The following is a 23644-nucleotide window of genomic DNA, read 5'->3' as shown; positions in this document are numbered from 1 at the left end:
TTCGTTCTTTGCCGAAAAAACGACGTCAACGTCGTGTCGAGCGGCCACTTTCTTCAAGCGGTACGAAAATCCGTGAAAATACTGAATAATCACAGAGGGCCATTTTTTGAGCGACTCATTCTCCTGCTTGCTTTTGCCTTCCACCTTGGCCAACCTGAGAGCCTTCTGGGCAGCGGAGGCAATCACTGAATTTGGATACCCTGCGCTTCGCAACTTGTGTACCTGGTTCTGAACATACTGTTGCATGAGGCGCTCGCATGACTTGTTAACGCCGGAACGTATACAAGACAGAGCAATGCCATTTTTCACGATATTAGAATGTGGACCTCGCCGGCCGTTCTAGCAAATCGGGATGGACTTACTGGGGCCGTTCCAGACGTGGAATTCCGGGAATAAATGGATCGTCGTAGCTACCGACTATCTCACCCGCTACGCCGAGACAAGGGACCTGCCCAAAGGCAGTGCTGCTGAGGTAGCCAAGTTCTTCGTTGAGAACATAGTCCTGCGTCATGGCGCCCCAGAAGTCCTCATTACTGACAGAGGTACGGCCGTTACTGCGGACCTAACTCAGGCGATCTTGGGATACAGCCAGACAAGCCACCGCCTGTTAGCCACAGACCAATGGCCTCACCTAGCACCTCAATAAGACCATCGCCGACATGCTGGCCATGTACGTCGACGTCGAACACAAGACGTGGGATGCCATCCTTCCATACGTGACCTTTGCATACAACACGGCCGTGCAAGAAACGTCATAGATGACACCATACAAGCTGGTATTCGGAAGGAACCCGTCAGCGACGCTCGACGTCATGCTGCACAACGTCACCGACGAAGAAAACCTCAACGTGGCTGCCTACCTTCAGCGCGCCGAAGAAGCCCGACAACTCGCCCGCCTACGCTTCAAGAATCAGCAGACGACGGACAGCCACCGCTACAATCTTCGACGATGCTTTGTGGAATACCATCCCGGCGACCGGGTTTGGGTCTGGATGCCAATACGCCGACGTGGACTTACTGAAAAACTTCTTCGGCGATACTCGGGGCCATATAAGGTGCTCCGACGTCTCGGCGCTCTCGACTACGAGGTCATCCCGCACGGCATCACGTACTCTCAGCGGCACTGCGCACGACCTGAAGTCGTCCATGTCGTGCGCCTTAAGCGTTTTTATACACGTTTAGGACTCTGCCCCCCCCCCCATCTTTATTATTGTAGTTTATTTGTGTATGCATTTTTATTTCCCCCTTCCATGTTCCGTTACAAACATCGGGACAATGCTTTTTTAGAGGGGGGCAATGTCACACGCGCTTCATTTGTTATTTTTATCTAACATGTCCGAAGCACGCGTCGCTGCTGCCTTGCGCAAGCCGCGCCCTAATGACTGGGAACCTTGCAGCTTATGTTAGAATCCTCTTATAGGCTTGAGTGCGCAAATGCGAACAGCTGAGATTATTCTGGAACTAAGGCGGCCACCAGCGATAAGGCTCGGATGTTCGATGCCTCATGTATAAATGCCGACCCGCCTTACTGCGGATCATTTTTTCTACGGCCGACGCTCTGTTCGCGCTATCAGTGTACAGCTTGAATGGCTTGTTCTTTGCTCCTTTAATTATCCGGGCACAGGTTCGCCCAAATGAAGAGTTTCGTCTCGCCGACTGCTGCATCCGTCAACGCGATGTCCACGTGACAATATACGGATTCTATAAAGCAGTCTTGTCGCATGCACCTCAAGCTCACCTCAGGTAGCGGGCCGCTGTCATGAAATTTAGTACCTCATGGGCCGGAAAAGTGAAGGTAGGAGGGGGGAGGGGGTGAAGGAGGGAGGCAGTTCGTACGGTAAAGTTGCCATATGAGATGCGGCCTTTCTCGTGTCTCATATAGTGGTCATTTCTGAATTGGATTTGTCGTCAGGATTCGAACAACATATCGATACCGATCTCCAGATTTGCTAAAATCTGAACGCCAATTCTGACTTTTAAATGCGAAGCATTTCTTAGCGAACCTTTAGCACTTTGAGCGTTTCTACCTACATATCTATCTATCTAGCCGCCTACGTCTGGGTGCTCTCATGATCGCCTCCTTAACTTGGTCTAGACCAAAATTGGTATGGGAGGGTAAGAGGATTTGACGAATATGACTGTCGGGTCATGACATGGATAACGGGAAAATCCTGTCGCATACGTCGTCAAACCAATTTCTCGAGACACGTGTGGCACATACCCGTGTACCACGGACCGCGGTGCACGGGTATGCGCCACAGGTGATTGATAGTTTATGTCTACCCAGGAACGGCGAGCACAGAAATTGGTAATCCCTATTTTTCACTGACGAACTTCTCTGCTTAATCTACATGCCTAGCAATTATGATAGATTTGTTGTATGTATATGTGCTGCGAAATGACATGTGTTCCAGTAGTGAAGGTTCCTTTTCTTATGTTTCTCTTATGCACATTTCTGTTTAATATGATTCCATTGCACTTCTGTAATAGCCCGCCAAAAAGGGCTGATAGTATCAATAAATGAAATGAATGAATAAATGCGAGAGCGTTACGAAAAACCGGCAACGCAGCGTTGACCCGACGAATCCAAGGAATAAAAAATTAAACATGAAGGGAACGCTGAGGTGATGCGAAGCATCGGGGGGGGGGGGGGGGCTTTCGTTGTTTTTATTGCGTAGACGAAGGTCAAACGGTTAACGAAGGTCTTTACTGAGCAGCGTCTGGTACTTGAGGTGTGCACTTTGCTTTGAAGAGGATATGGCTTTGTAGTCGCTGAAGTGAACCGTGAGGGGATCTTGGTGCAGTGGGTGGATCTTGAAATTGGTGAAGACGTGATCAATGCATGTGCCGTGAATGGTAGTTGGCTGTTGTTTTCGGTCGTCGTGTGATACGTGTTGCAGCGAGTGGTGTGATGACATGTACTCAACTATCCAATCGCTCTTCATGACGTTGACATTAAAGTCGCCAAGAAAGGATGTGTGTCTGCGTATTGCTTTTGGGAGTGACCCATGGCCTCGTCGATGTACAGGGTCGACCACATCTAAGCTGAACACCTCATTAGTATTCAAGACCTCATTGAAGCTGTTGTTTAATACATAATTCGGAAAATCATTACTGTGTTTGTCGACACCATGATTACACGTCCTATAACGGGCATTGCACTCGTGAAGTATAAGAAACGTTCTAGTTTTACCGGTTTGAATACTAATGAGGTGTTCAGTTTAGATGTGGTCGACCCTGTACGTCTGATACTGACGCTTGCTTGCGCCAACCCACTAACTGACGGGACTGTTGCTTCCATCACACTTCATTGGACCATCACACTTCATGGAAGCATCAACGGAGTCAAGCGGAGTGAACCGAAGCAAGCGCTGAACTGAACGCGCGCAGTGCTCAGCCAACACCTCCTAGAAGTTTTCAGGCCTGCGCGCAAGAATTTGACGTCACAAGCCGCCGGCCGACTAACCCGTCCGACGTGTTCGTTTACCTTGCATTCCAATCCCCTGTCTCCCCAGTGACCCCGCCTGAAGCGCGTGTGGCGGTGTGGCGCGTCGTTGCTGAGGGCACGTTTCATGTATTTCTGCATTCGCTGGAGAGGAGACTAGAAGAGGAGAAGCCGCCGGCCGACCAACCCGTCCGACGAGTTCGTTTACCTTGCATTCCAATCCCCTGTCTCCCCATTGACCCTGCCTGAAGTGCGCGTGTCCGCGTCGCACGTTTCATGTATTTCTGCATTCGCTGGAGAGGAGACTAGAGGAGGAGAGTAGCGCATGCGCCGCGAGAGTAGAAGCGAGACGGCAGGAGAAGCGCAAGCAGGTGGTACCAGAGAAGTGGAGAGTAAGTGCGGGGTGAGTGCGGAGTGCGCAGTGTGAGTGCGGACGCCGACGAGCACGGACGCCGACGAGCACGCGGGACATGCCGCCGCTAAGAAATGCTTCGCATTTAAAAATTAGCAGTATTGCTGATTCGGCAGTATTGACGTGACGAATGGAAAGAATAAAGATTAGAATCCCAGCAGGAATCGAACCCAAGCATTCTGCGTGGCAACCTGGTATTCGACCACAGAGCCACGCCAGGTATATCAACTGGTTTGGAAAAACAGCCTACGCAGGCGTAATGTCGGTGCAACTTCAATTGTGGTTATGGTGCTGGCTATCTAATATTACAAAAAAGCAATGAACACTACATATGTACTCCTACGATTCAGGCGTCATATCAGATTAATGTCTCTGGTTCCAGTGTTGGCTCCGCTTTTATTGGCCTCGAGATTTTGGAGTGGCGCCCTCTCGCGTGTGTCGTCAGAGCGGGGACTCCGCTCTTAACCGCGCTGCAGCAGCCGCTGCTCCTGCATGCGGATCGTCTGCTTCAGGCGGGAACTTTGTCGAACTAACAGCCTCGCGACGGTAAACTAACGCCTGCGACGAATGTTTTCGAGTGTAATCTTGAACTTGTTTTAGTTGCGGCCCAATCGACAGGGCCAAGAAATCCCTCAGATGGCCGACGAGTGCGCCGATACCACCGACTGCATTCTTGGTGAGAAAGTGAAACTATGTGTGAGTGTTCTCGCTTGTTATCTTGTTTCCGCCGTACAAGACTAATTAGTTTGGGTGTTTCTTTCGATATTTCAGTAAGCGTGCCGTTCTCCAGCATCTACAAGTATGTAGATAAAGCTTGCGAAAGGTCACGGTGCCTCATCGAGGGCGAGGCGCTGTACGACGCAGGCCACGTTGTTGAATGCGCGGTCGAGGCCGTCAACGGAGATCGCATCACCGTCGCAGCTCTCGTCCTGCAAACAAGTGCGCAAGGGCCGCCTTGTTGGTTGCACACCCCCCTGCCGATGCACATGATCGCAGTTTGTCCCGTAATGTCGGTTCAGTGAGAACGATATTACGTCGTAGTTCATATTAACACCGCACAGGGCCGTCGCATGGGTATTAGAATATAACAAATAGTTAATCGTTGATTATACCACGCACAGAGCCACAGAGATTAACGTGGCAAAGGCAAGCTGGGTCGAGTTTCACGCCACGCAGCCTAACGAAAAGCTAAACGAGCTCCGCTTTAAAAAAGTTTCTGCACTTTCTCAGGTGAAAACTTTTAGCGAATGTGTACTCAGTCCTGTGCTGTTCAATCTTACGCTGATTGCCCTCCTTGAGCACCTGCCAAGCACAGTTAGGCTATCAATGTACGCGGATGATCTCTGCATTTGGACGTCCGCCGTAACACGCCTACAGTTGCGAGCGAGAATTCAAAGAGCTGCCACTCAAACTGCCCATTACCTCCGTAACAGAGGCTTGGAAATTTCTTCCGAGAAGTGCGCTCTCGTGGCGTTTACGCGCAAGCCTATGAATAACTACAGCGTAATAATCAACGGTCAAGCTATACCGTATATTCGATCCCACAAGTTTCTGGGTGTCATAATTGACAGAGACATATCATGGAGCCATCACGTATCGTACCTAAAAAAGCGGTTGATTGGCGTCTGTCATCTGTTGAAGTTTTTCGCTGGGAAGACTTGGGGAATGTCCCAAGTGCCATGCTACAGCTGTACAGGGTACTTTTTCTCGGCTTCCTGCGGTACAGCTTGCCTGCATTAACCAACGCAAGCAAAACAAGCCTACGAACGTTACAAAGTGTTCAGGCCCAGGCACTCCGGATTTGTCTAGGCTTGCCTCTTAGTGCATCGACGGCGGCTTCTATAGCGATCGCCGGAGATTATCTCATCAAGACACACATTGACGTTGAAACACTCAGGACACATATAAGGCATCTGGCTCGGACTCCCCGCCACCACCTAGCCTCTTACCAGCAGACAGACCACGCGCATCTTTTTGCCAACGGTAACCGCTTACCGCGAGTCTTTACCAACATGTTTCATGGCCGCCGCGAGACCTTCGATTCCTCCGTGGTGCCTGACTCAGCCCAACATCAGCCTAACAATACCTGGCATCCGGAAAAAAGCGGATATGTCGTCACCTGCCCTTAAACAGCTCGCTTTATTTCTGCTATATGAGAAGTACCAAGGCTATGTACACGTATACACTGACGGCTCCGTTTTGCCAAACAGCTCAACTGCAGCAGTTGTGATACCGATCAAAGCCACAACACTCAAATTCAAGACCTCCCACCTTACGACATCGACGGCAGCAGAGCTCGCAGCGCTTCGTGTCGCATTACATTTCATAAGTGATGAACGGGCACAAAAATGGACTATGTTCAGCGACTCCAAGGCGGCACTGCAGTCTCTTCTGTCACCTTTACGACGCGGCCCGCACGAACAACTTGTATTTGAGATTGCAGAAGAGACGCACCATTTAACTGAGAAAGGGCACGAAATAACTTTTCAGTGGCTTCCAAGTCACTGTGGAATTATCGGCAATGAACGGGCCGATCAAGCTGCCCGTTCCGCCCATACTGAAAACGATCAACTCTTAATACCGCTCTCCAGAACTGACGCTGCACGGAAGCTCAGCGTGCTTGCTCGCCAACTCACCATGTCGCAGTGGAACGAGCCACACTTCCAGCACGCACGACTATATGGCCTAGACCCAACACTCAGCCTTCGAATTCCCCCAGGACTTCGTCGAGGTGACGCTACCCTTCTGTGCAGGTTATGGTTGGGTGTCGCATTTACCTGTGCGTACGCGTTCCGCATAGGAATGGCCGACACCGCAGCTTGTGACCACTGCGGAAGTGATGAAACAATTAAGCATATTCTGTGCGACTGTCCACAGTACTGTTCGCAGAGACAGTCACTTTGCAACGCGCTTGACAAATTGGACAACCGAACTCTTTCAGAAGAAAGAATCCTGCGCCACCGACAAGACTTTACGTCTCAGAAGAAGGCTGTGCAGGCGCTAATGCGCTTTCTGCGTTCAACCGGGCTATCAGAACGGCTGTGATAGGACATCCTGCATGTATGTGCATGTGTGCACGTTTTGTTTTGTTTTTATTTTATCTCCCTTTCTCTCTGTCCTCTTTCCGACCCCTATATCCCCACCCCTGTGCAGGGTAGCAAACCGGTCGCTCGCACCAGGTTAACCTCCCTGCCTCTTCCTTTTCATCTATTTCTCTCTTAGCGAATGTGCACTAAACAGCGGCAACAGGTTTCGCTTATGAATTTATGATAAGCAGTCCGCTAAGTGCGCGCTTGCCTTCATAAGTAAAATACGTATGTACACCATCCAAATGCAGCCGTAGTCTCAGATATCCTGCGCCGCTCAGCTGAGCTCACGAGGCGCGCTTACGTGCGAGGCGATTCGGAGGCCGCGTCGTCGGCTCCTTGTCTAGGGGCCTTCGCGGCAGGTTGTGGGACGGCACCGCACCTAGCGTAAGTCGCCTATGCTTATAGCCTGGGTGCAATAAACGCCTTAAGTATTGGCGAGGCGCTTAAACGCGGTCACAAGCTTACCTAAGAGTGGCGCGTACGGTGGGTAGCAGAAGTCACTGTCCGCGAAGTGCTTGCTGCACACTGTCGATAAAGGCGTGGGGCGCTTTCCCATTCTGAGCTTGACTATCCACTTCTTCAGCTTCGGGTCCTAAGGATAGTTGTGAAAGCTAACGCCTTTTTCACGAGCGGACAAAGTACACTGAGGCACAGAGCAGTACTTCACCATTGCGCAGCACTCGCCGCGGAGACAAGCGGCCGCAGTTCAAAGAAACAAAGAGCTGTACGTCTAAATGAACGTTAAAGGCAGACCCACGGTTGTTGTTCCAACATCGTCAGTAGCCACCATACGCAAGATAACCAAGTGAACTGCTTTTTTGTTGAGATTTACCACAACGGTGGTTTCAACACGGCGCTGGGCCTATGTAGCAGACGAAAACGCGCAAATCCCCGCTCTGACGTCATACAGGCGCCGTTCGCAGCGCCGCCATCGGTCGCACACCAGGCCACTAGCAGTGTAATAAACATAACATTTGTATTCCTATGATTCAGCAAGCTATATTGAAGTATTGCTGGAGCCAGGTGGAATACATTAACGAAAGTTACGTATGATATTCACATGATTGCAGCACAAACTGCACTTAGTTTCGATAATACTGACGTATGTACTCTAAGCTGAGGGCTGACGTTACGTCGCGCCGTAAGTTACCCTTTGAACGCGAGTTTTGTCGACGTGCCTGCTAAGCCCACGATGTCCATACAGCTACTACACTTACAAAAACACGTTGATCCACCTCGTAACGCTTGGCTAAAAGCCATATAATACAGCATAGAAGTACTCGCTGGCTGCTTCGCATGAAACCGATTCCCACAAGGCGTGGGATCTGCCGATTTTTGTTTCACGGTTATGTTTCGGCGCATGGTGACCGCATGGGTTGCCTCACGAAAAAAATGCTTGAGAGCAGACATGCCTGCGTAGCACATTAACACGCTCATTAAAAAAAATGTGACATAGACTGTCATCTGCGGACCGGGCCGCTAGCAAAAAAGGCTGTGTGTGTAAGACCCCTGCTGCAAATAGTCGTGCGCTTCGATAAACTTGCCCGAGGGATCAGTATGAATGTGGGGTCGAATTCACAAGCATTTTTGTTCGTTAGTGCTACTTGTCACTGGTCGGCCGCCTCCACTAGTGAAGTTTGCACCATCAGGTATTAACTGTTCGTAAAAGAAAACTTCAAGTAATAGTGATTATTATGAGTATAGGCGACGGGCAGTGATAACTTATGAACAAAGATCTTTGTGCGTATTCGGGGGTGTCTTGTATGGGTCAGGGCCCGCATTGAAAGAAGTATGTGCTCTTACATAAAAGCTGTTCCCAAGTGCTGCGTGACTTCCTTCGGCATCAGTTGCAAAGTTTACTCCGGTCTGCTTTCGTGCGAATGAACATTCCGCAGAGTATTGAATGCGTAGTTCACCTAATGGCGCACACAACTGTCGGACAGTTTACTTCAAAGCGCTAACGGCTTCGGTCTTGTCGCATGCACCCCAATTGCAATGCGGTGGGTACGATCCTCCCCACGAAAGCGTTGTGAGACGTTTAATAGCTACGAGGACGCAGCAATTCAAATGGGCAGCGATTTGCTCCAAGCGGTGTTAAAAGAAAACAATATTTGCAGTGAAGTGCGCCAAGAGGTGAAACCTGCTACATCTTGCTACATTTCGGTAAATCTCAGCATTTCGCCGAGCGTGCGCCAAGAGGCAATTGTTGCGGCCTTTCGGCGAAAAACAATAGCTAGGCACTCGATTAAAGTCTTAAGTTTATATGCGCAAGGTTTTTTTTTTTCAGCAGTCTACTAGGTCTCTATATTTGGGCACAACCTAAAGGAGTACTGACACGATTTTGAGACATTGCAAAGGGGACATATTTCGTTTCCATGGTATGCAGTGTCAACGCTGTCCACACACCGGAGTCGGAGAACACTTATAAAATATTTTAATTTAGCGTTGAAGTTTTCGTCACTGAGCATCTGCAAGCCAGCCCCACTGCAATGGACGTTATCCCGACGAGCCACGACAGTTCCCCCGTATCTGCGAGTTCTGCGTCCTGCATGCAGCCTAAATCGTAGCGATAACTGTCAGGGTCACTGGACGACAATTCACTCATCGTTGTTTATGTGCACCACGAGCAGATGACGGATTTGCCGCTAGTACATCGCGAGTTTCTGTATCTCCGTGACGTCGCACTGCTATGAAACGTCACTGAGAAGCCGCCTCCTCGATATCGAAACCGAAAGTGATTTTTTTTTTAAGGTAGCGGTAATTAGAATATATACAATGCATTCCCAGGCACCACAATGCTCGTTTTAGGTTTGTCGACACCGGTATTTTTATTTACAGCAACAATCCGAAAATTTTTGAATTTCGTGTCAGTACTCCTTTAAGAAGACAGGAGAGGTGACCGAAGCGCGGCAGCCGATTGCATCCGCGGCTAAATAGTCCCGCTGTTGTTCCCGGGCGGTGGGGTCACCGCCCGTCCGGCTGATGTACAGTTAATGCAGAGCGCGCGCAAATTGGTGCAGTCCTGTGTGCACCAGGCGTTGCCGCTACCCTCTAAAGCTGTGCAGCCCTACTATGGAATGGAGTGCGCCGCTGTCAAGCAATGCCAACTACCCCGTGCTTCATTGAGCCCGTAGTGCGTAAATAAAGTTTTCTACGACCGCTAAGAAAGTATGGAGGAGATACCTAACCTCGAAGACCAACTGCTCGTATGGTGAGGGTCGTAAGACACCACGTGACATTTCAGTGGCTGCCAAGTCACTGCGGCCTGATAGGCAATGAACACGCCGACAATACTGCTCGATCAGCTCTTCATGGTGACAGGCTCGAGAGAGTACCCCTATCAAGGACCGATGCTGCTAGCCAACTTCGAGTGGCCGCACAAGAAATGACTTCCTCCACTTGTAATACAGCATGCATGCAGACTGCACAACCACGACTGCCACTGCCCGACCACTTTAGATCTTCAGACACCTACGGGACTACGCCGAAATGATGCCATTCTGCTTTGCCGTTTATGGCTAAGGGTGGCTTTCACAAAGTCATTCTCCATTAGAATTGAAATGTCTGACAACCCGTTTTGTGACAACTGTGGTAGCGAGGAGACACTGCAGCACCTCTTCTGCGACTGTTCTCGCTACAATGCGCAGAGAACACTCGCAGTCGCTCTTGCTCGCATAGATCCCAGACCGATGACGGCAGAAACCATTCTGGATTGTCGTCCTGAGAGGTAATCGCAGGTGAAGGCGACGAAGGCAGTGCTCAACTTCTTGAAAGCATCAGACTTGCTCCGGCGGTTATAGACTAACGACGTTAGGATGACTGTGAGATGTGTGTGACTTTTCGTGCGTGCGCGCTCTCCTTCTCTCTCTTCTCCATCCCTTCCCCCAGTGTAGGGTAGCATACCGGTCCTTCTAGAATGGTTAACATTCCTGCCTTTCCTTTCTCTCCTGTTCCTTCCTTCCTTCCTTCTACGACCACTATTATCTCATTCTCCGGCATCGCATTATTAAATCGAGTAAATATGGTTTCTAACAGTTTTGGTGTGAGAGAATGGTAATACTTGGTGCAGTTGCAGGTTTTCGTAGAACGGCAGCCTTTTACTTGATTGATTGCATTAATTACAAGGAGCAGTACGTGTTTATGCCTGAGCATACCGCTGTATTTATTTGTTTCACAAAAATTGGTAGTATTACTTGTTCTAATTCACTTCAAGAAGAGGTCGTGCAGAGCGCTTATTTAATGCGGTACTGCGGTCAGGATTTACCGAGAATTCCGCCCACGGCAGGGGCTATGAAATTTTGCTGGGAACACAGGAGTGGCAGCATATATATATAAAAGAACTTGTCAAATGATATACGAAGCCTTCCATCACGGGAAATTTCATTAAACATAGAGAATATTTCAGGCACAAAGGACCAGTCATTTAATACACCCTGCATTTTCATAACTGACCACAAAACAGCAGCCCAATGATTCTGTCAATGAAGCACGACAGCATGTATAGCTTACCATACAGCATAGGCCTTGGTTGTACTGAAGGCACGAACTCATTACAATAGTTTTTTTTTTTCCATAGTAAAAAAAAGAATGAAATATTTACGCAGCTTGCGCTTCCATACAGTAACTGAAACATCGGAGTGAGTCTCATTTAATTACGAATTTAAGACGACCGATGCTCAGGGAACTGAAGAAACCGAAAAAGCGCTGTAAGCGTGCTCTTTTAGCCGCTCATTCAAACGTCGATCCATTTGGACGATATACCTCTTGCCGCAAGACAGGTTAGAGAATTCCTTCGGTGCAAGGAAAGAGCTGATTCAGATGTGTAGTCTTGCAAGGTCGTTTTCTTTTCTTTTTTCATTCTTTTTTTTTCGAGCAGTGGTAGCCCTTCGCAACCTATAGCCAACCTCTAGGGAGCAGAGAAAAAAAAACACACACACACACATCTTCATGGCATCTGGCAGCTATTTTTTGGAGCCTGTGGGCCATGCAGTGGATATAAGAAATGATAACAAAATTTATTTTGTCACGTTCACTGTCGTTTCCACGACAGTATACGCTTACAGCGCGCGGACACAGAGAAGGCGACAAGGCGCAGTTTTCAAACCAGCGCTCTTGTGTCCTCGCGCTGCATGTCTATACTGTCGTGGATTTCCAAGCCAAGCCTGTCATTTCCGCGAGTTCTAGCGAGCGTCCCTTGACTCATTTTCGTTTCTTTCAGCAGGCACTCAGAAAGTTCCGTCAAAAGATGCACAGGGAACCCAGTGAGGCGTTTAGTCTGCTTATTAAATCTGAACAGAATTAACAAAACGCTTTTATTCGATTTCGTGGTAGCGTTGCATACTTTAGACAGCGTATCCTCCGCTGGATTTGTAGTTGCGCTACCTAGGGGATTAACCACTTGCAATTGAAAGATCTGGCTTGCTGTTGGTCATTTCTTCATATAGAGTTATAGCTTCGGCAACAATGTATTGACTGCAATAAGACGCTGTAGTTCTCGATTTCAGGCGCTCTAAGCTTAACGGAAAAGCGTGTCTTGTCGGGCTCCATATTTTAATGAGACTAGAGTGTGTCTAGTTTTCTGCTTCTGTCGCCACAAAGCAAAGTGGGGTCGAAGAGTGATGACTCGGTTTTGAAGACGAGTTTGAAGACGGCGCTTTTTATTGGAATGTGAGCGTCTCTTCATTAAGCTTCGTTGCCTTCGCAGGCGCCTGAACAACAACAAGCTGAGAAGCCTGCCGGAGTCGCTCTTCGTGACGATGGTCAACCTGCAGCGCCTGTAAGTGAAACAAGTCATCTTCGTGTGCTACAAGTATCCTGCGTGCAGTTGATGATCTCACATCTGATGAGTGGGGTTTCTGGATGGCGAATGTTTCCTTAGCAACATGCTTTTTATGCACGTGGTTTGTTCTCCTCGTGACTTGGTCAGATTTGGAATGTATGTGCTTGAAATTAGTTGATAGTGCTTTTTCTTTAAGTGGAGAAGGATTACACTGCATTCTAATTTAATATTAGAAAGTTTTTCCCGGCCCATTGAAGTACTCTGAAGTTCGTCAAACCTCTAGAAAGAACTTGCTCCGAGAACCGGCCTTTGGGAAAGCCGATTCATTTCATGTTCCTCCAAGGTGTGCTCACGCTGTCAATTTACAGAAAATTGCGGTAGACATTAAAAACAATTGTGAAAAAAAAAAGAAACATGGCTGATCCTTCTGTCATAGGAATCGGTATAACACGAAAGTGAAAAGTGTCTTCACAGGCGTAGTTGGGCGTTTGTTGTGCATTATTTCGCCCCATGGGCGAAGGAATGAATGCTATAGAAACAAATGGTAATGTCACGCGAAAAACGGCAAGCAGCTCGAAACTTGCAACGCGCTGCTCAAGCAGAAAGGACGCACGAAACGAACATACACAGGATGAGCGCGAACTAACTGTTACAGTTGTAACTTATTTCTGTTGAGCAGCGCGCTCCTTTCGCAAAAGCGGCCGCTGCAGTGAGCGAAGTGACCTTCGTGTTCTCAACGCAAACTTTCGGTGAGAGCACGAGACGTACAAACCACCGCCAACAGGAGATAAGCGCGCGCGCACGAGCGACCACGCCCTGTAGAGGCGCGCGCTCATTGCAACGCGTGGTGCGACGACCTTTAAAGCGCACCCTTCGAGCCCTACGTGTCATCTCGCTAAAACACGCTGATGTACCACCGGTCTCTGAGTACCGCCACCGACAAATGGTGTACATAAATAGCTCGCCGTTAGTATGGCGAAGAATCCGTGACGGAAATATGTCAGTGGAGCCGTGGGGGACCGCGGCATAAAGCACTTTCGTGTTAAAAAGTACTTGCGCCAATGAACAATGACTAGCGCCAGGTCAGTGACGAAATGTAGACGAGAGTCAAACAGATGTTAAAATGACAAAGAAATCATCCACAATATCAGCGGACCACATCCCGTGAATGACGACAGCTGCATTGAAAAGGTAGGTATACAAATGTGGCCTTTCTACGTTCCATTGAAATGTTGTACCCTCCTCTTTAACGGAACCCGAAGGGTCACAAAAATATTTCTTTTATCCGCAAATTGCAAAGTTTGGTAATAAAGTAGGAATGGAAAGGCTCTGTCTGGAGAGCATTTTACCGAAGTAACGTTTCATCATCATTTACAGAAGGAATTGCACTCGTATACCGCTAGGAGACGAGAGCCGTTGTCAGTAGAGGCTCCCTTGGGCGGCTGCAAGTGGCTTCCCTCTGTCTACGCGTGCGCGCAAACCGAGCCGCGCTCACGTGATGAGCCAAGCCCGCCTTTATTAAAAAAAATTCCTGGGTTTTATGTGCCAAAACCGCGATATGATTATGAGGCAACAGGGTACTCCAAGGCCCGAATTAAAAGAAAACAAAAACAAAAAAAATCAGCAGATGCCACGCCTTGTGGGAATCGGTTTCATGCGAAGCAATGAGCGAGTAGTTGCCTACGCTGCATTTTATGGCTTTTTAGCGAAGCGTTATGAGATGGATCGACGTGTTTTTGTAAGCTTTAAAGGCACGTTCACACCGAACACGGAGCACGCAAGCGGGCAAGGGGATTTTCAAGGCGGAGAGGCAGCGAGACCGCGCGGCTGTTCAGACCGACCGCGTTGCCTCCTGCCCGCTCCGCCGCGGGGATGGCGCAATCCACCAATCCATGGCGGACGTGTTACCATCTTGCAGCACTACGCAATACTGCGCGCGCGCTTCTCGGGCCCTGATTGGCTGCGGTCAAAGCAGCCAACTTTTCTGCGCGGAGAAAATCGGTCCGGGAGCGATCCGGGCAAGGGGCCGCGAATTTTCCGCATTTGCGGATAATCCGCATCCGATTTCTGGATCCGCGCTTTGTGTGAACGTGCCTTAATAGTTGTGTGCATGTCGTGACCTTACCAGGCTCGTCGACTACAGTGGCGTTTAAAGGGTAACATATGGTCTGACGTAACGTCAGCGCTCACTTTAGAGCACAGACTTGAGTATTATCGAAACGAAGTGCACTTTACGGTGCGATGATGTGAATATCATACGTAACTTTCGTTAGCGCATTTCTCCGGGGTCGAGAAACCGGTGAATATAGCTTGCTGAATCATAGGAATACCAATGTAATGTGTATTAGACTTCTATAAAAGCGGGGGGGCACACCGGGCCCGTGCCCCCCCCCCCTCCGTAATTTTTTTTTGCCATAGTATACAGAGCACAAAATGACACTCGTCCACACTTACCTGCCCGGACCCCACGTCGAATCAAGGGCGTGCGCCCCCCCCCCCCCTTCCCCCGAAAAAACATTTCCGCCTGCGCCACTGCCCGACATGACGCCTGTATCAGAGATCAGAGGAGAATATATGTGATGTTCATTGCTTTGTTGTAAAATTAGATGCCCAGCGCTGCAACCACAATTGACGTTGCAGTGACATTACGCCTGCATAGGGTCTTTTTCCAAAACAGTTTGAAGACATGGCGTGACTCTGTGGTAGAATACGTGACTGCCACGCAGAATGTTTGGGTTCGATTCCTGCTGGGATCTTGATTTTTATTATCTGCATTCGTCGGGTCAGCACTGCCGATGTCGATTTTTGCTGCGTGTTGCTTCAAGAAGTAACGCAAAATGTGACGTAAAATAGAAGAAATTTGACAGTGAGCGTACTTATTGGCAACGCCACCGCCCGGGATTGACAGTATGGCCTCCAAGAATTTTTGCCAATACGAGAGCCTAAACGAGATTTCTCATTTTATGTTACTTTTTGTAGCAGTACGCAGCAACAGGAGCTAGTTTTAAGAAACAAAGGAAAACCAATACAGCTATAAAATATGACCCCCAAAACAAAAACCCACCATCTATAGCTGCGATTCGAACCCGGGCCTTGTGAGTGGGAAGCGGGCATTCTACCCCTGCCCCACTTAAACTCTTAAACGACGACACATTGCTGACTGCCGATCGCAGCGCCACAAGCGGCTTGACCCTGTTTGGGCTTCACTTTTGTACATTGGTGCTGCGGCCGTTCCGAGCACTCCCCTGTTTTAGTACACTCTAACCAAACTAACGAGGCGATCACGAGAGCACCCAGACGTAGATAGATAGATAGATAGATAGATAGATAGATAGATAGATAGATAGATAGATAGATAGATAGATAGATAGATAGATAGATAGATAGATAGATAGATAGATAGATAGATAGATAGATAGATAGACAGACAGACAGACAGACAGACAGACAGACAGACAGACAGACAGACAGACAGACAGACAGAAAGAAAGAAAGAAAGAAAGAAAGAAAGAAAGAAAGAAAGAAAGAAAGAAAGAAAGAAAGAAAGAAAGAAAGAAAGAAAGAAAGAAAGAAAGAAAGAAAGAAAGAAAGAAAGAAAGAAAGAAACGCTCAATGTCCCTCGGGTACGCTAAGAAATGCCTCGCATTTCATAAACCTTCTGGCGCTGCAATTGTGCAACAGAAATTGCCAGCCTGTCTTGATACTGCGCATATCACTAGCGCCAAATACTGTTCAAGGCCGCTTTAAGCGAAGGACTGAAAAAAAGACCATCCGATACCGCCCGGCCAGTTGCGTGCATTTACTTGTACCTAGGACTAATTAATAACAATTCTTGGGGTTTAACGTCCCAAAACCACGATATGATTATGAGAGACGCCGTAGGGGAGGGCTCCGTAAATTTAGACCACCTGAGGTTCTTTAATGTGCACCTAAATTCAAGTACACGAGCCTCAAGCATTTTCGCCTCTTTCGAAAATGCGGCCGCCACAGCCGGGATTCAACCCCGCGACCTGCGGGTGAGCAGTCAAGCACCATAACCACTAGACCACCGTGGCCATGGCCTAGGACTAGGCCATGCACGAGTGATGCTTATTAGTACCACGATATGATTACCGGGGACGCCGTAGTGGAGGGCTCCGGAAATTTAGACCATCTGGTGTTCTTTAACGTGCACTGACATCACACAGTACCCGGACGCCTAGCATTTCGCCTCCATCGAAATGCGATCGCCGCGGTCGGGATCAAACCCGCGACCTTCGTGTCAGCAGCCGAGCACCGTAACCGCTACACCACCGCAGCGGACGGAAGCCTTAGATGCCTCATCAAAAGCCGAAATTGACCGTCGGCGTCAACACGAGTGATGCAAAAAAAAATCACGTGATGACGTCACTATTGAAACTCGCCGAAGACAAGGAGAAGAAGAAGAAGACAGCGGGCACGGAAGAGCGCGCACATTAATGAGGAAATAAAAAAAAGAAGAATCTTGTTTATCGTTTGCTTGTCTTTTGTGTTAACTCAGTAGTTATAACTTTATATCTTCATATCTTCAATTCTTGGCCAATCCCCCAGTGTGGGCCATGTGTAGAGGCACATCATCATCATCATCATCGTGAAAACAAAAGTGGAAACAAAAGTGGAGCAATGACACAGACTGAAACAGCTCACTCGAAGGTTACGGAACGACGAAAGTATAATGCAGCGTTACGACAGTGCGATCAGAGAATATTTGAATATTGGAGTGGCAGAAGTGGCCGAGGACAAAAGTGCACCTCTTACACACTGCTATATGCCGCATCAAGCCGTAATCAGGGAAGATCGCCAAACTACTAAGATAAGAATAGTATCATTTGGCGCCGTCCACATTGACTAGCGCGATTGCTCACGAGCACTGTCTTGCATCGTATTGGGGCAGAACGCTGTATGTTACTGATATACCGCCCGTTCCGTTTTTAGGTTGTTTGCATACTTACATTCTATGTGTCGTAACAGTTCTGTATGTACCAGAGACGAGTGGAAGGGAAGTGAAGCATTGTTTTGAAAACAAGGTAATTAGGAATCGCAAGGTAAAAACAGCCCACAGCTACGTCACTCGCCTTCAACCAGAACCCCTCCCTTTCCTTCCTTTGAACTCATTCATTCCTGTTGGCCGCGATTGTTCCATTCGTGACGGCAGCGTCTACGCCACTAAGCTGTTCAGTTCAGCCTCCCCATGGAGTTTGTATCATTTCGCGCCGTCCACATTGACTAGCGCGATTGCTCACGAGCACTGTCTTGCATCAAATGGCTTCGCGGTTTGAAAAGTAATGATCAAACCGAGGAATTCTTTTCCCTTGGCTATTTTATTCTGTTTCCTCGTCAACAGCGTTGACATGCAGGTTTCTTATGTAGCTGTTTAAATGAAAATTATATTACGCTCGATCGTGTACAGCACTCAGACCAGACCTACCAGGGGTCGTATACCCTATACCAATGCCTGGCACTGCTTTAACTCACTGCGGTATGCCTTCATCACGACCAAGTTGTGATGCGGTTGCACCTACCACCTGTTTCATGAATCTCGTCGTACCATATCATGTATTGTTCAACTTCCCACCCTTCGAAAATCCCAAACAGGGATTGTAGTATTTATAAATAAAAAAATTAAAAAGTTGGGCATCGGGCCTCACTAAATTTAAAGTGGGGACTCGAAAACACTCGGGTTGTCGGCCCAAATTCGCGAAAACGTCTTAAGCTACAATTATTCGTAAGAGCGAATCGCAGCCAATGCTGGCGCAGGAGTTAGCGAAGATGATCAGCCAATGACAGAGAGCACTTGTGAACGAAAAACATTTAGCAGCTATTCATTCGTGAGTGTACTTTGGCATTGGCCTTGTTCGGTAATGATACTCGACGATTTGCATCGTGTCTTCTTACCAATAATGCAAGCGCAGTGGTGGAGGTGAATGAGTGGGTAACACACGCCAAGAAGCTTTTGGTACCCTGCACTTTCAACTAGCCCGATGGAAAAATGACACCGCGTTGCAATTTTAAGCTTCCTGTTTGTTTTGATGGGTGTTGTCTATCAGATGTATTGAACAGGCTTCGATGGCTTAGCGGCACCGCACGTGCACTATCACGCACATATCTTCAAGAGGCCGCAACGTCGGTGTATCCGTGACGTCAATCCATTTTCTTCCAAGTGAACCACACTGCACGCATTGTGTCGTGGCGTGTTGATGAGCATGTTTCCTTGTTTACCATTCCCTCTGTTTGTTTGTATATTGTTATTTTTTCGCCGTTTCTGCAAAAAGTTCAAATTGGGATTGTCCGTCTGCGTTTTCTTTTGCGCTTCAAGTTTAGTGTAGTTGCATCATCTTCTTTGTCAAAATGCAACTTTGTCGCTGTTAAAAAGACTGACTGGTCGTGTTGGTCGCTGTGTGCTGCTGACCAGGTGGCAACGATTTCGCCCTAACTGCGTGGAGCAACGTTTGTTTCCAAAATCTCACGTTTCTACTCTCCATACAAGGGTCGCAAAGCTCTGCTGGAATTCTTGTCGACCACTCGTCTGTCATTCTGTGAGTGTAATGTGTGTCTTTTTTTTTTCATTGCTTTATTTGAGGCGTTTCTTTTTCTAAAAGGCCCAAGTCGACTTTAAACGGAACTGAAAAAAAAAAAACGCAGTTGTTTTCTACTGACAATATGGTCGAGGCTGCTCAACAACTTTTTGACAGTGTGTTTCGTGTAACGAAAATACCTAAAACCTATATTACAGTTAAAATGTATATAGCCCACTATCGTCAGTATTCAGGAGCAAAATTTGGATTGGCTGTTATAGGTTGGAACATTTTATTTGGGCTTGAATTGGCTGCGCAAAACAAGTCTAAATGGCAGCGAATGAAGAATTCTGTAATACCTTGTGCTTTCGTCGGTGCCGTCCTTTGTTGGATGGGTGTAAGGCAAGGACTAGACTGGTAGAGCGGGCGGTGCTTCTTGGCAGCGGGCGCAATTTTCTGGACAGTCGGCAGCGTTTTGTTGTTCTTCGTCTTAGCTTGTTCTTAGCTGGCTTTATGCCGCGCCTTTTGGGACCACTTGTTCTTCAAGGAATAGATTCGTGCCAGATATCTTCAGTTGTCTTCCATTTTCAAACATGCCGGCTTGGAGCAACAGAAGGACGTCATACTGTAGCGCAAAAAAGAGGCTCGTAGGAGTCGGAAAGCCGGCCTCTTGGTCTTTGCGCTACAATATCATGTCTTTCAGTAAGTACCTGCTCGCCCAAGAAAAAAAATAATTCTGGAGCGAAAGCACGATAGCAAAGCAACAAGGACACAAATGAAACAGATTAGATGCGGCCACGTTGGATGTTTTAGTCACGATTGTTGACGCAGCGCTGGTTTTAATGGATCTGGCTCAGTTTGATTCGAACAGGTGCAGCATTTCGCTCATTGTTAATTGGAAACTGTTTTTTTTCTTTTCTGTGCCACGTTACAATCAGGAATGGGCCCATTTTGACTACAAATGTCTTTAAAGTGAAAGAAACTAGAGTTTCCTAGGTATTTATTTATGGTACCTTCAACTAGCCTCTCGCTACAGGTCCGACGAGCGTTTTTTATCTGCATATATAATGAAATAAAAGAAGGAAAAAGCGTTAAAGTGTTAACGAGAGCGCGCTTTACGTTCCCGTGAAATATGGCCTAGTTTCGGTTTCTGGGTTTGGCTCTTTTAGAGAAAAAAACTCCTAATTTATTTTCCTTCTCACATCTTCGAGTGGGTGGGCGTGGGATTTCGCTAATGGAGCGGGATCTGGTTCCATTAGGGTCGGGCTGAAGTCGGCGCAGTCCGCCAACGTAGCCAGCAAGGTCACCCGGAAGGGCGCAAGCGGAATCGGTTGGCGAGTCGCGTGCCTTCATGGAGCACGCGGCCAAGTCGTGGTCGCTAGGCTTAGCACCATGTTGGGCTCAATCGCACAAATTACGCTGCAGTTCGTCAAATGGCCATGAAACACACTTCGCGTGTACATGTTTTGTACAGCTTTCACAGTGGAAGAACTGCTGCTTACCGAGCAAAGGGCACGAGGAAAGCAGGCAGCATCCCGGCTTGGCGCCATGCTGTGGCAATAAATAGAGAAATAAATAATAATAATAATAATAATAATAATAATAATAATAATAATAATAATAATAATAATAATAATAATAATAATAATAATAATAATAATAATAATAATAATAATAATAATAATAAGGAAATGAAGTAACAGTGATGCGACCGTGGTTAGCGGGATTTCCCCGCACGAGCTGGTGTTTCGAACTGGCTCAAGCAACGCGAGTCTTGCGAAATGACGGCGCAGCGGGACACCGCCTGCTCCAGCGCTGCAATGTCGACGTCTGCAAACAGCGCCGGATGAGGACGAGTGACCCCCGCCGGCTGCGCGTGTCAGCAGGCGCCGCCGATGTGATCCTCCCCCGCGCGGGAAACCCGGCCGGCGGCGTTCTTCCCCCGCGGGAAAACGGGCCGGCTTACGCCTGGATTGCCGGGCCGAGCAAACACGAGCCCGGCCGGATCTGCAGAGGATTACAGCGTCGCCTCTGTTTGCCCTTCATTCCCTCCTCCCGGCCGCCTCGGCGGTATAAGCTACGGGACCTGTTGAACACAAGCTTCCACAGGCTGACGTCACTGTAATGGCGGCGCTTGCCTCTGTAGCCGCCACGTTAATTGAGATGCAGCTGTGCCGGTTGCTGGATCGAAGGCTGCCACGAAGAGCTGCAGCCTTCACGGTACACGCGCATGCACAACACACGCACGCACACAACACACGCACACGCGCGCACACACACACACTTGATATCCTCAGGCACCTGGGTGACTTGGAAGAGTCTCCTGAATGCGTTCCAGTGCATGTCTTCGTGCTGCCACTCGTATTACAGCGTACGTGCATGCCCCGGCAGGGTTTGTAGCGTCCCTGGAATTTTCAGATAGCATTTTCAAGGCCCTGAAAAACCTTAAATATTTGTTGGCCCTTAAATGTCCTTGAATTTTGTCAATACACTTTTGTTGAGACAATTTTTAGCAGTTGCTTTTTGGTTAGTTCTGTGCGAATAATCGCGCACATATTATAGTTGTCAAATTCGCTATGACATTAATTTAAAATTTGAAAGTTGAATTGTTAAATTGTGTTTATTCACAACAAGGTTACGAGGATGACCAGGCAAAAACGCTGCATTGAGCAGCTTGAGGGCAACCTGGCCACCTCATACACTGGGCGGCTTCACAGCGGTCAAACACACGGTATACACAAATTTCACAAGGAGGCTGCCATTTTTAAAGCACTCCACCGCCGCAGCGCCGTCTATCGTCTGCGACGTTTCGCCGCCCTTCCGGTGTGTGGGGTTCTGCGGCGGTGTATGCAGCGTATGCGCTCGGTTCACAAGGTATTGCTGTTCTTCGCGGCACACGGGCAAAACAGGGCAACGCTTTTCGAGTGTGAAGGCGCTAATAAATAATCGCAAAGCTTTCAGCTTCAAAATGGCTGAAACAGCAAGCAGCGGCGGCCCACGAGAGGTTCCCGCAGCAGCGCCGACGATGAGAATAATGCCAATAAATTGGTAATTGCTTTGTATGTTTTGTTATAGCTGGCCGGGTGAGGTTCTTGGAATAATCACTATAAAAGAGCGTTAACATTTAGGACAACAGTCGAAGTATAATCGGAGAAACGTAAATGGAGACGAGCGAACACGTAGGCCATTGTCCGGCTGAGCGCTAGGTGCGCGCATTAGTGCTTAAGATGGCTCCCGAGTTCCCGTGCCGTGATTATTCAAGTTCAACGTAACTCTAATCCCTCACAGACCATTTTGGTTCCGCTTGGCACGTTGCAATACAATGTTCACGGAACGACAGGAGCACAAACACCGATGCCTGTGTTTATTCGTGTCACCGTTGTAGCTTGTGGCCTCTGATCCTTGCACAGGATAAGGAACAGAAGTACGACATGTGAGCTCAAAATTCGGCGTAAAAACAACACCGATGATAAAATAAAAATAAGCCTGTTGCACATCTGGAAGCGTGGCATGGCGTAAGTTCGCTTCGGCGCGAGCCGCCGCCACTAGCGATACGCCGAAAGGGCGCTCGTTTTTGGTAACATTATTGTCAATTTTGTTTTCTGGTGAGTATTTCAGAAGCATTACCACGAGCGCACGTGTCCAGGTAACGACCTGGCTTTAACGAACGTGGGCCGATTATTCACGCCACCCAGGCTGCCACGCGAAAAAAAAAAGTGCGGTTGTCATAACGCTACCCCAGTTATCCTCACAAAATTGACAAGTCGAGAAAGAACGTGCTCTCGGCGAAACATTAGAAACGCGTACCTACGCCTAAGAACACATGTCATGCGGGCCTTTCTGTCATGTAGATTGAAAAGTGCTCATTCAATAATCTCAAAATTGCACGCACTAAGATGGAACATTTTCTAGCCGCAGGCATCCAGGCACGTAGGCAAGGCCCCCCCCCCCCCCCCGAAATTCGTCCGGCCTTCTATATTCCCGGGCAACTTTTGTTTTATTTTTGCCATGGAAAGACTTTCTTTCGAACAATTGGGCCTTGCCCCCCCCCCCCCCCCCCCCCTCCCGAAAAAGAATCCTGGCTACGTGCCTGGCTGTAGCATAGAAATCAGAGAGGTTCATGAGAACAACTCTTGGCCAAACATTTTGTGTATTAATCGTCAGCCGTGTGCAGATGATAAAGTGTACCAGCACCCAAGCACAATCACAAGCTGGTGTGGTGACTTGGAGAAATGGCCATAAGTGCAGACACCCCATATAATATGTCGGAGAAGAAGGCGTGCGACCTGAGAGAAGCGAAGTCATTTAAAAACATTGTGCACTTCGCATGCCTTGGCTGCCAGTCTTTCAGGCTTCCGTAGCTGTTGCCGCAGCCAAACACAGCGC

At 48.3% G+C, this 23644-nt stretch overlaps 1 protein-coding gene across 1 annotated transcript in view; it reads left to right on the top strand.

The window, feature by feature from the left end:
- Positions 1-23644, top strand: part of LOC119379389 (protein slit) — a 480803-nt gene that overhangs the window by 170284 nt on the left and 286875 nt on the right. The window contains exon 4 of the mRNA XM_037648708.2: positions 12651-12722. Coding sequence (XP_037504636.1) covers positions 12651-12722 — 72 coding nt within the window. The remainder of the gene's footprint in view (positions 1-12650; positions 12723-23644) is intronic.

The sequence above is a fragment of the Rhipicephalus sanguineus genome, chromosome 1, assembly GCF_013339695.2.
Source record: "Rhipicephalus sanguineus isolate Rsan-2018 chromosome 1, BIME_Rsan_1.4, whole genome shotgun sequence".
Taxonomy (NCBI): domain Eukaryota; kingdom Metazoa; phylum Arthropoda; class Arachnida; order Ixodida; family Ixodidae; genus Rhipicephalus; species Rhipicephalus sanguineus.
This window is presented reverse-complemented; position numbering and strand designations above follow the sequence as displayed.